This window comes from Phoxinus phoxinus, assembly GCF_949152265.1.
Source record: "Phoxinus phoxinus genome assembly, chromosome: 23".
Classification (NCBI taxonomy): Eukaryota; Metazoa; Chordata; class Actinopteri; order Cypriniformes; family Leuciscidae; genus Phoxinus; species Phoxinus phoxinus.
The window spans coordinates 12,015,080-12,028,690 of record NC_136898.1 but is presented as its reverse complement, the minus strand read 5'-3'; the positions used below and the strand labels follow the sequence as shown (position 1 = coordinate 12,028,690).

At 37.9% G+C, this 13,611-nt stretch overlaps 1 protein-coding gene across 1 annotated transcript in view; it reads right to left on the bottom strand.

Moving 5' to 3' along the window:
* cltca (clathrin, heavy chain a (Hc)) overlaps nucleotides 1-13,597 on the bottom strand; it is a 36,974-nt gene extending 23,377 nt beyond the window's left edge. The window contains exons 1-4 of the mRNA XM_079598995.1: nucleotides 13,290-13,597; nucleotides 4,129-4,336; nucleotides 694-962; nucleotides 260-421 (exon numbers count right to left, since the gene is read on the bottom strand). Of these exons, the coding sequence (XP_079455121.1) occupies nucleotides 260-421; nucleotides 694-962; nucleotides 4,129-4,336; nucleotides 13,290-13,331 (681 nt within the window). The 5' untranslated portion in view covers nucleotides 13,332-13,597. The remainder of the gene's footprint in view (nucleotides 1-259; nucleotides 422-693; nucleotides 963-4,128; nucleotides 4,337-13,289) is intronic.
* Nucleotides 13,598-13,611: the final 14 nt, after the last annotated feature.

Here is a 13,611-nt window from a genome sequence, read left to right as displayed (position 1 = left end):
ATAATTAGCTCTGGAAAGATATTAAATTAGGTGAATGTTGTTCAATAATATTAGTAGCATGAACATCTGAAACTAGCAAGCTAATGACCTCTTCCTCAAAAACGGCAGTTAACACCCAAAAAACTGTCCAGACAACTTCCTATTTTTCTTAGACAACCATGTTAGGAATACTGGTAAATTTGGTCATTTATGCATCTTTGCGGAGTCAAATGTTTCTAGTTAATGCAATTAAATAAGATAAAGACATCTGGCAATGCACCTTTCCTCCTGCCTGACCCCGCACAGCGAAACAGAAGAGAGTGGATTCTTCTGTATTCCCCTCCATTTTAAACTGGCCAAAGGCTGCGGCATGACCCTCGATAGGCTGTGACACCTTCCTGTCAACTGAGTACAGCTGCATGGCACCAACAACTCTGTTTTGCTGTAAAAAGAAACAGAATAATTGAAAGATTGGGAAAAATGCTTTTGATTTAATATCCAACATCTGACAAAGAAAAAAGAAAAAAGATAATTAACTAAAATAATAATAATGAAAATAAAATACAGAAAAAGATGGAAAATAAATTATATGAAAAAGAAATAATAAATGCAATAAATAAAGAAAACAATATATTAATGTGAGCATGTGTCTAGAATAGTGTGCATAATTCTAGACCAGAAATCCTGAGTGATTATTTAAAATGATTATGACACCTGAGCAGAAATGCCAATGAGCAGCAGCCACTTCTGCTTGGCATCGGTGCGGTAGTTGATGATTTGACAGCCTGCCAGGCTGGAGTGTCTGTCAAACACTTTGACCGGCTGAGAGTCTCCCTCCATGCTCCAATGATAGACAGCGTTATCGGTCACCAGGGCGACCGTGTTAAGAGAGATCCACTTCCAGAAAGTGACATCATCGGTCATGGTGTGAGCTTTCATCTTACTCTTCATCTCGATGTTAAAGATCTGAAGGGTTTTGGCAGCTGAGAGGAACAAAGGAGAAATGTCATTATAGAAAACATTTAGACTTTTATACACATAAAACTATTTCATTAGATTTTCATTAGACAAAGGAATCAGGGTAGAAATATTGTCAGTCATGGCTGGAAGTGCATCAGGCAAGCCCACCATGACAGCAGTTAGACAAATGAAGCCAAGCAATCAAAAAGCGAGTGTGGAGAGAATTTGTGAACGGAACACAATTTAGACATCTCAAATTAAACACCAGAGACTGATTTCATCTTAGCACAAGACTGCACATACATTGTGACTGGCGAAATAATGTGTGTTATGGGAAAGGAAAACTTGACGGGAACTCACCTGATTAACTTCCAACCGATTATTCGTAAAAACGAACACTAATCTATGAGGTAAATTACTTCTTTCAGGTTCCAGTTAATCAATTAAGACAAGGATTGCAGTGTAATGCGAAGATTTTTAAAGTCAACATGAAATGTTTTACTTTAGCAATGTGGTTTCCCTGACAGCTTTTGAGGCAGCCATTTGACCAGGATGTGGAGGCTGAAGGTGAAGTTCACCAACAATTTTTTTTTTAAAACAATATAAGTTTTATTTACTTCTTTACGTTTAATAAAATGTATACAAATAAAAAAATAGGAACAGGAATGTGTATTAAAAAGGTAATGGACAATTTTTTTTTTACTTCAAACAGCTTGCTGGTCAGATCTACTTTTTCCTGTGCTGGCATTACTAGAAGTTGCGATGAAATGGAAGTAGTGTACTAGTGACAGATCTTTTCTTCCACATCCAAGTGAAACAGATTATCGAAAAAGTTCTACCCATTGGTTGATTGGATTTTGAGATTTTGAAAAACAGAGTCAGATCTGAGTGCAAGCTTGCAAGGACGGGGTTTAGACAGCCTATGATTGGAAAGATCTAGCTTACATCATCAGAAGGAAGTCTTATGATCAAAGAAAATATCTAATTCAATCAAGAATTTAAAAAAAATAACAATTATGCATACCAAAATCAATGCATTTTGAATTTCATGTCGACTTTAAATTTTCAGTAAAACTTGTGTGAGATTGCTGGTGTGAAGCTGATTGCTGCAGAGGTCAGAATTTACGCTATATACAATGACGGAAGCAAATGAACATGTTTCAGGCCTGTGTGGATATGATTCCTATAATACAACCCAACACTCATCACATGGCAAGGGTGGTAGCGTGAGAATTACAGAGTGAGAAAGGGATAGAAGGGATTTCAATCCACATTTAAGATAGTCTCAACATAATAAGAGAGCAGGAAATCGCAATATAGTCCTAAATACCCTAAACAGAAGAAAACAACAACGTCTCAACATAATAAATAGGCCTACATGTCAAAGAGCTCAAATCCTGCTTTTGGACATCTAACTTAATACAGAGTGTGGTTCCAACCTATCTCTAAACTGAAAGCCTTAATTGGTTCATATGGTTGATATAAACAAATCAGATTTAATAATATTCCAAATTTGGAGAGTCAGTCCTGAAGATCAGCAAATCAGATTTATATGCAGTGTGAACAAAGGTCAAAAGCAAAACTGTGCAAGTCTAGATCATTTCAGGTTAAATATTGCTTGGGAAATGTGCTGGTTGATTCATACAGGATATTGTGAATCCAAAATAGGCTAATAAAATGGTCAGTAGCCACAAACAAGCAATCAATTTAAAGCTAATCTAATTTGAAACGGCAACTGACTGTTTTGGCTCTCAAATGCCAGCCATTCACTGCTCTTTTTTCCTCTGTTGAAAAGTCAATGCAAACAGGTTTGATGCTACAAAAACTTTTTCTTCAAGCGGAACATTTTATTTATTATGCCGTTTACCAATATACTTCACTTAATGTATCAGTTACAGTTAATAACATGCTAAGAATTAGAGAGACGACTATGAAATAGCCATTTGCACAGCATGACAACTCTCAACTCTACAGATGCTCTAAGCTTAGTGCTAAAAGCTATTGATATTTATTCATAGCTATAGATATAACAGTGATACACTGATACAGTGTTAGTCACACAATTGCTACCTAAACACAAGCTCCATAGTGATTAAAACCTAATGGACTATGAACTACCACAAGAACCATAAAACTATGAGGCTACCTTTACCCAGGTTCATTTATATGGACTTAAGACATTTGACGTTAAGATTACATAGTGAGGGTGGAGGAAAGGACTCAATATGGCAAGCATTAAAAAAATATATAATAATTGGAATTAAACAAACAGAAAAGCACATGTATGCCCAACAATATTTCAGACCCCAGGAAGAGAAACTGGATTACTTAGGTCTACAGAAATCAACATGATGTGAAAATTCAAGCTATGAATTCTGTGAAAGTCGAATCCTGTTTAGCCGAATTGGGTTAATTATGTGGTATATTGTTGGCTAAACAGTCTTTATCTATGTAAACATTATCAGAGAGATGCCACGACATGTTTGCTTTCCACGCCGCTTGAATTTGCATGGAGCCCAAGTCCGAACTTTGAGGGACATCTCTCCTATTTACAACGGCAATATTGTTGATTTTCAAACAGCCGTTGTTCTCATAACACATTCACTACATCAAAATATTTTAACTTCTAAAGTGTCATGATAATAAAGTAAAAGGATGGACAGGAACAATGTGTATGCATATCCTAAAAGATTATTTAATACATTTTCTGGCTTGAAGTGGAGGCTCTAGAAACACCTACACAAGGTTAAGCAATGAGGCCAAACAACTCTACATGATGTTAATTTTAGAAACAGGATTAGAACTTTCACAAATCATTGTACTAAAATATTAACTCACCGTCTGCATACACATGAGAAAGCAGCAACAAAAAAGGAAACAAAACAAAAAGACAAAGCAATTATGGCTGCATGACAAAAAATACACAACATTTCATGTTACTGTAGGCTAAGATGTAGACTACAATGAGGAAAATGCAAAAACATTTGCTCCAGATATTGTTCTAGTATAATTTAAACTAAAAAGAAACTCTGCGTTAATTAATGAAACTAAGAAAACTACACACTTAAGTTCTAGTTTAAAAAACAATTGGTTTGGATCAGTTCTATGATTCAGTTCAGCTAAAAATGCAGTAGTCATTACAATTAGGTTAATATGAGTATCAGGGCTCTAATAATCTAGATCTCCTACCTTTAAGTGCAATGACTTTGCTCGCAGGGTTCATGATGGCGCTGTCTGCAGAGATGGGCCTGCGGATGGGGGTGTTTGGGTCAGCCATGTCGATGATCACCACCTGTGCCTGTTCTCCAACCTTCTCCCGGATACAGATGAATTTATCCGATTCCATCGTCAGGGTGCTGAACCCGATGTTGGCCGGGTTGATCCCCAAATTTTGGAGCTAGGAAAATAAATGTTTTATTTGTTTAAATTTGATTGAAAACATTTTACACAAAAGTATATATATATATATATATATATATATATATATATATATATATATATATACACACACACATAATTGTGATTAGTGATTACAATTCCCATTTTAAAAGTGTATACAAACAAGAACAAGTCCTTTTCAAGAGCCATGCATGCAATCATCACACATGGGGATTATGTTACAATATATCATGTTTCACTCTGACCCTCTGAATTATTATAAGAATTGATCTTTAAGGAAAAATCAATGAATGTGTATGTACCCCACACTACTGATTGAAATGGAATCAAGGCATAATTTAAAAGGGGCACAACCCACACCAAAGAGTCACAACAAAGAACTTTGTTCCAAATGTAAAAGTGCTTTTGTAATCGCAAAATTTCAGCAGTAGTGGTGTCTTTTGTAGCTTATGAGATTAACAATAATTTTTCACACACAAAAAAGGCATAGGGACCAGCAAAACCTCCCTTTCCCCACTCCACTAAGCCAAACACATGGATTCACTGTCTGAAAAGGCCTTGAAAAATGTATCTCAGGGACACACAAAGAACAGATACAAGAAACCGATACATTGGTTAACTAAGTTACCTTACCAAATGCAGTGCATTATTTTTTAACTTTACTGTAAAATCGTCCAATTTATGTTTTTTTTGCACGTAAAAACTTTGAATTAATGTATAATTTACAGAGAAAACCAGTAAAGGGAAATTCTCAGAAGTCCCTTCATTTATTGGAAAATTGTTGCGATTCGCAAGTCACTAACAGGCTAAACCTTTTTACAAGCACACAGCTACGCATCTGGAAAGATCAGAAGAGGAGAGACAAAAACACTTCAATTATTTAATAGAGCACTTGAACATCCACACACAGTTTCCCTCAATTACCTCAGATACAAAAACAGCAGGTCAGACTTTTTCTCGGCACAAGCCGTCAACAGATAAAGCAAGACAAAATCAAATAACATCGAACACTGGCATATCTTGCCGATTATAGACCTTTCACCAAATAAATGCGCTTAATAGTTAAGGACAAGTAATCACGTTTTAATTTCGGCTTTTAAAGGCTTATGGCCATTTGGTTTTAATTTGATCAGCTATCAAGTGATTAATATCAGTGGCATCTCGACCCAAAAACTTTTCCAGTAGGGGCACGTAGGGAACATACCAGGTAATACTCAACATAGATAAGGAACTCATATCCGCTAACGAAACATGTTTCAAAGAGGGTTTCAAGCTATTATAGAGACACCATCTCAGGTCTTAACTAATAGAACTAAACCAACCATGACGAGACTTCGGTATCAGTCAATTAGAGACAAAAATAAAAAATTCAGTGGGACATCAGCTTAGCAGCACCACACCAGCTGCCTTAGAAGTCTGAGTCACCAAAGGCTCGGTCAGAAAGACTGACCCTGAGATCGATGGAGAAGAAGATCTGCACTTGCACACAGAGAAGCCGTGTGATCTGCACACTAATGAATGCTGATCTTTTCTTATAAATTAGTCCAATTCTAACTTGTCTGTCTTAGACAGCATGATTCACACCATATGACTAAGCACCACATGTAGACAAGAAAATGCAGAGACATCAAATATGAAGAGACTTACGTTTGAAATGGGTTCAGAGAGGAGCAGAGGAGGAGGATTTAGTGTAGGAGACATCTTGACTTCAGGCATTTTCAACTAAACTGACAGCTGCTTCTGAAACGACTCTTCTAATACCAAGTCAGATGGCCAAAAAGGTGAAGTTGCAAGTAAATATTTCTGATGAGCAGCCAAAACCCAGCCTTGGTTTTTATCAGCTGACAGACAGATCTCGAATACCAGTAAGCTCAAACAGAGGTGGCAGTTGAGTTTGAGACACGGACGTATCGCCAATCACGATTCTAATGTTTGAAAACGTGCACCAGCTGCCGGCACATTGAATTACGGAGATCAGAGCTGACAGCTGGACACACAGGGATGAGAATCCGTGGTCTTATGTAACATCACTTACAGCATTCAATGAAAAACTGAGACACAAATGAACCGTGATGCTGTACAGGAGAGTCCTCTGTGACATTAACAAAGCTTTCAATGGTTGGTGTTTAGCAGTTATTTGCCAATAGTGCCGCTATGCTCCTAAGACTATTTGTTTTGTCTAAAATCCACTTATGTTTTTGCGTTGCATTTTGGGCTGATAACAGTCTCAAAGAGCATAACTGAATTAAAGATGACTTGGACAAAGTACAAGGACAAATTTTAAGGATAAATTTGTCAGATGTTATTAATGCAATATTATTTACATAGTTATGCGACTACAAAGTCTATTATATGGCTTTGGAAAACTTGGAATATAGTGCATGATTTGTTTGAACTACATTTAGTAAAATGATTTGTTTTACTACATGGTTTTATGATGATTTTTTAAGCACTTGTTGGAGCTTTGACAGCCCTTTATCCCACTTTTGAATTATATGGAATCATCAAACAGTGAACCTAAACCAGAACTTCTCCTTTTGTGTTCTACAGAAGAAAGAACGTCATAGGGGTTTAAGAAATCATGGGGGTGAGTAAACAATGACATTTTTCATTTTTGGCTGAACAACCCCAAATAACAAGGGCCTTGGATATCTAATACAGAGGTTGTACATGTACATAATAAACCTTACTGACTGATAATTATTGTGAAGGGCAGCAAAGACTTGGAGTTTCGTTCTTTAAGTTGCTAAATACTAAACTAACCAAATATGAACAAATACAAGATATACTAGTTGCCTTTGTAACAATGTTAACAAATACTAGAGTCAGCAGTTGCCTTAAGCCAGCAATAAAATGCTATATCTATGTCTCATGCTGCAATTCTTAGGCCTAATCAAAGAACAGGAAGGAACAGGAAATACATTTTCTAGGAAGAGCTCAACGGAATTAGTAGCAACATTTATCAATGTGTAACGGACGCCGACACACCCGAAGCAACACCCACATTCCTTTGTCATGTGGCACAGAAAGCCACATCATCACTAGCTACTAAGCAAGAAAAAAATGAAAAGCATGAAAAAATTTAATAAAAATAAAACAAAATATATATATGTATTAAAAAAGCTATTTTCATAAAAATTAGGTACAATTTATTACATATATATATTTTTTTTAAAAGAGATAAGGGATAAACAGACAATTTATAGAAATATAAATAAAAATAATAAAATGCTAAATTGTAAATACAAAATATTGCTACTGAGAGAACTGTATGTAGTCTGCTCACGAACATTTCTGTGACCTTTCTTACTGCATCTCAAAGATGACATCACACATGATGACATCACTGCTGAGCAGGAGGTGCTGATTGGCTGAGGGGAAACTCTGCCATTCCAAGCTCTCATAACGCAATGAGAGTGTGAAGCAAACGTAAGTGAAAGAGCACTCTCTGCTGTAGCGTCAGCCTTAGGCCAAGCGTGATTCATCCACAGCATGTACCTGCTGTTTGCTTCAGTGTCGTCACAGACATGCCCAGAAACTAACCCGCTTTCCCATTAGGTAGTTCATCACTGTCCAGCCTCCAAGAACATGCTGCGCAGCTCGAGAAACGGTTATTCGAAAATAGCTGGGCCAGTCCCTTCCACAGAAATCTCTGGTCTATGCAAAGGGATGCGATATTGATTTTATCCTGGCAAGGAATTTAAATCAATAATTGCTAGGTGGAACAAGGAAAGCTGCTCTTTTTGTACCAGAAATAATTCAGTTCAGAGAAAGATATTGAAGGTGACTATTCATTTTAAAAAATTAAGTCAGATATGTGCAGGATGATACACTACAGGTCAAAAGTTTGGACATGCATACTCATTGTTTATTAATTCCTAGAATAACAGACTATTCTTTGATCTTGTATCCAACTTGACAATGAACAATAAATCATTTTTAGCATTTGAGCATAAACTTTTCAAATGATTAGATGAAATTTCAATCATGTGTCCAAACTTTTCAGTGGTAGTGTGCAGTTTGTATAGCATGGTTAACTCAAATAGTTGGCATGTGTTCATTGACAGACACTGTAGAAAACCAAATGCTATTATCAAGCGTTTTTTTAAAAGCATTGACAATCTCTCCCCTCTATGCTGGTGTATACTTGACTTCCCATTTTAGACTGTTTATTTTACAGTGGCTAGATAAAGATCAGTACCGTGAACTCTACCAGTGAGTTAGCAAACTAAAGACAACATACGAGAGATGGTGGTATGAACAACAGATGAAGAAAGAGACATTAGCCGAAACATGCCTCCTAAGAAAGCTTGTATATCGAGATTTCTTCAAACAAAAAATTCAGATGCAAAGTTCACACAGAACGTGTTTTTCCATTCCAATGTGCTACTTTTTCCATTCTTTTCTATGTGAACAATATATTTGGCCAAAGTAACATGGCAAGTGTGCATGCAGCTACACCTACATTGAGCCAGCTTGCATAACATGGTCCCATTAGGACATTAAACATGCCTCCCTGCTGGCACTTCCACTGGCCATCACCAGTGTGGCATTCCACATTAAACCTTAAGAACAACCACAGACACTTGACAAGGTTAACTTGAGCGGTTGCTCTGTTATGCTGACCTAGAGTACATTTGAAGTGTTCATGCTTTTAGCACATTTAGATGGCAGAGCTTTGCTTTCACAAATCAGGACAAGTGAGAGAAACGTGTAAAACTTGAAGTGTCAAGAGCTTCTTTGGGTTTGAGCTAGGGCTGGGACAACGCGTCGACGTCATCGATGACGTCGACGCAAAAAATACGTCGACGCAAAATATGCACGTCGATTCGTCAGACCCAAAACAAAAATGGCGGCGTCGGAGAGTAATAGCAACACCACTCGCTCCTCAGACTTTCAGAAGTGCAAGGCGGCACGCACTCGTTCCTCTAAAGTGTGGGAATTCTTTAATTAAAAAGGAAACAATTCCCTGATATGTCGTCTTTGCAAAATGGAGATGGCCTTCCATTCTAGCACCACGGCAGAGAGAGAGGCGCGGGCGCGATCGAAAAGTCTGAGAGTGTTTGATTATGTGTGTGTGTGTGTGTGTGTGTGTGTGTGTGTGTGTGTGAGAGAGAGAGGCGCGATCGCAAAGTCGCAGAGTGTTTGATTATATTTGTGTACGCGTGTGTGTGTGAGAGAGAGAGAGGCGCGATCGAAAAGTCGCAGAGTGTTTGATTATGTGTGTGTGTGTGTGTGTGAGAGAGAGAGAGAGGCGCGATCGCAAAGTCGCAGAGTGTTTAATTATGTGTGTGTGTGTGTGAGTGTGAGGCGCGATCGAACAGTGGAAACAAAAACATACTCCGTCATTTTGTTTACAGGACATCATTCAAACTGCAAAGTGTTTAAGTTGTTCTGTTAATTCAAATTTTAAGGAAAACGAATATATTAATCTGAAATCTTTATATTACACACATAGGATTTGATTAGCCTACTTGTTGATATTTAATCAAGGTTTTATTGAATGCTACCTCTGACTAAGAAATGCATGCACTTGTACAATGTTTTATTTTGGAATTTTAAGAGCAATAAACATATAGGCTATTGCAATGTTAAGGAATTCATGTTTTTTTTCATTCAGACATGTAAATCAACATGTATAAATTGCTATTATAGTCAATTAATGGGCAGATAATCGATAATCGAAATCGAATCGGGCTGGGGGAAATAATCGTTAGATTAATCGATGCATCGGGAAAAATAATCGCTAGATTAATCGTTTAAAAAATAATCGTTTATCCCAGCCCTAGTTTGAGCAGATAAATTCAGCACGCCATTTAAAATCATGACTTTTTAAAGCGGTCAGCACATTTTTTTCCTCCAACCTCCTGTGCTCATTTAACCCCTTTCCTTCACCGTCCAGGGAAATATGGCGCCTTGCTCAGCACAAACCCCTTGTGCCTTATGATAGCAGGAGGCTCGGGGAAGGATACGCAATATGCTGAGGCTTGCACAACACTGCCATCGTCCTCCATAACAGGAAGCTGGGACCCATTGTGTAGAAAGCTAAATCAACATATTAAGAGCTGTGACCATATGACCAAAGGTGACATGTGACCAGCCTAGCAGGTTCAGTGTGGACAGCAGAGCGGGAAGTGAACGAGAAAGGGAATAGAAGGAATGAAATCAGAGTTCAGCCGGTTCGGAGCAGTTCAAAATGGATAATGGATCTCCAGCTACATGAGACAGTCATGTGTGATCAGCAGGGTAGAGTTCAAAGATCAAATGCATTCACAAGGCTTTAAGGTAACATATTAAAACAGCATCACATAAAACACATGAAATCCATCAGAAGATCACCTGACCTGCCCCCGTATAATACTTATGTTACTCTTAAAACCAGAGTAATTTACTCAAGTGATCTGCATTAAAATCACCGCACTACAGTTTATGAGAAACAACTAGGCTAACTTTCTGCACTGCACTGATAAGCAGTGCTAATGTGCACGGCCATGCATCCAGCATTCAATGAATTAAGGAGTTCATACATTGCATTCGATTGAAACAGTCATTGCCTGGTTTTAAGTTTGCATTGCTTAGGTAAGGCAATTGCAAAGAGATAAGTCTAAGAACATCTAACATATAGACCTCCTCCTGCCCTTATACATGAAATCATCTGGTAGTAAACAAAGTTTGAATTTAAACTGCAGGTCTTGAAGCCCAATTCCGATTTGTTGTCTATATCCGATTTGTTTTGAAGACCAGCTTACATCTTTTAAAAGTGACCCATATCAGATATCTACATTTACACTATACACTTGGCGAAACAACCCAAGGTAGACATACTGACCCGAAAAAGCTTAGGCCAGAAAGGAAGTATAAATGGCTCAATTTGCAATGGACGCAGACGAAATGAATGATAATACAAGCTATTGCTTTCCGCACCATCTTAAATTCGGCAAAACATTGGTCACTTAAGGCGAAAAAAGAAAGAAAGAGGAGAGCCCTTGTTTGCAGCCAGAGCATTGAAAAGAGTCATGTGACCGTAGTTGGGGTCCACCTGATGTACGATTCGTATTGACGGAAATATCCGATCGGTCCGCTTACATGGCAGACACAAATGCACGTATCTGATTCATATCAGATTGATTTCCACATATGAACGAGGCTTGAAGCCGATCGGAGGATATCAGAATCCATGTGCTTTTTCCTGCTTACCATTGGTCATATCCGATCCGTGCCACATTATAGGGAAAAAAAATGTGGGTCACTTGAACCAAGTAATGTAAATGAGGCCTTGATGATTTATACGGAAAGTTTCAGTTTCGGTGACTAGACATCAGTTCTGCAAACATTAACGTACCAACCATTAATTTGGCATCTAACTGCTGTGCCACAGATTTCAGAAAACCGAAATAAGCAGCTCTACGATTCGGACATGAGCAGGTTTTGTCTTTATGAAACTGATCCCATTTCTAGTGACTCCTGTTGTACTCTTACCATTTGCTGGCACTTCACTGGTAAAGTGCTGTTCCACATTTGCATTTCACCTGAGGACTACAGGCACTTTTTTGTCCATTATACTCTTTGCTTTATTTATTTTTTCTACTCACCTTGCGATCAGTATCCCAAAATCTGACAGGATATATAGAATGGCATGCATTTCAATCTGTCAGCCCGGAATCAAAATCATGTTTTGGTGCCAGTTGGATACTACAATTGCATTCGAGAATTAAATAATCAGTCAATAGCCAAAGTTTGCCACATTAATGACATCTAATCGTATCTAAACGGGTGGTTCTCATCCAAAATAAGCTGTGATGTGGACCAGACCTACACAAAACTATGACAAATAACACACACAGACTGTTAGAGGCCTGACACTGTGCAAATATGATGTTAAACAATATCTAACTGATCTAGCAGTAGGAGTGTTGGTCATAATATGATGACCTAGGTCAAGGACACAGAAGATACAATACATTTAAAAAAATAAAAATAAAAATACACCCAAAACGAGACAATGGGGTAAGTTGCATTACAAGTATAATTGGTGACCAAAATGAGTTACACCAATTCATTACCTGACTGAGGAACTGAGATAATATAAACAGATAAGAAGTGACAGCAAAGCAATGTATGAGTTCATTGCAAATAATGAACGGTTGCAGAGGCATCATGGGACCACACACACGTCTAATAGGTGGGGCATTTAACACCTGCTACCAGGTAATCTCGACACCACAAACAAAAACCTGTCTTATTACATTATAATAGGCCAGGGAACCGTGTATAAAACAAGATGGAATCTCTTCGATCATATACAGTGATTCATTTCAACAAATAAAAGAGTCTGTTTATTCTAAGTTTTCCTCGGTAGATTTATTATATATATATATATATATATATATATATATATATATATATATATATATATATATATATATACACACACACACACACACACACAAACGAGGACACAACCAGAGGCCAAGACAGCTGACTAGTGTAGATAAGCCCTGTGACTACAAATCTCAATATATTCTCAATACAATCAATTTAATCTTCCTGCCATAAATCATTTCCAAGCTAACGTTACGTTGTAGTTTCAATAACGTACACTAACGTTACATTCGAATATCTTAGCCAAACCCCTGTGAATCTTCGAAGAAGTATGACCAAAAAGGCTATCTGTGAAGGCAGATCACTAGATTGATTGTGTGCGTGTGATTGTGTGCGTGTGTTGTGTGTGTGTCACAACCAGTAGGCTATTTAATATTCAGCTGGATAACACCGACCGTGGCTAAGCTAACTCCCCTGCTACTTACTACAGCTACTGGTGGGAGGTCATATTCATCAGGGAATGGGTTACTACGTCTGTTTATTTAAAACAAAAAAACACTGACGTTTTCACTACAATCACATAATAAAATAAATGAGACCCTCATTTGAAGATGTTTCAAAGTCCTTACCTGCAGGTGCTCCTGGAATCTGATGGGCAGGATTTGAGCCATGATGATGGTGGTTTCTCTTCGCTTTCCTCTCTAATTCCTGCTATTATTTCTGCCTAATCTAAACTACTCCAGAGCCGAGAATGAATGGAGGTGGTCTTGTGTATTTTGGGGGGGCAGATGAACCGGGAATGTGTTAGGTTTCTCTAGTCGCCCGTTGAATGTAAATGAGGCGCTTCAACTCCAGAATGTCAACCGCCGCTGAGAGGAACTCTAGAAACCTGCAATGGCGGCGGAACCCGTCCGGTGGAGAAACGCACCGGAAAGAGACGTAGATCTCAAT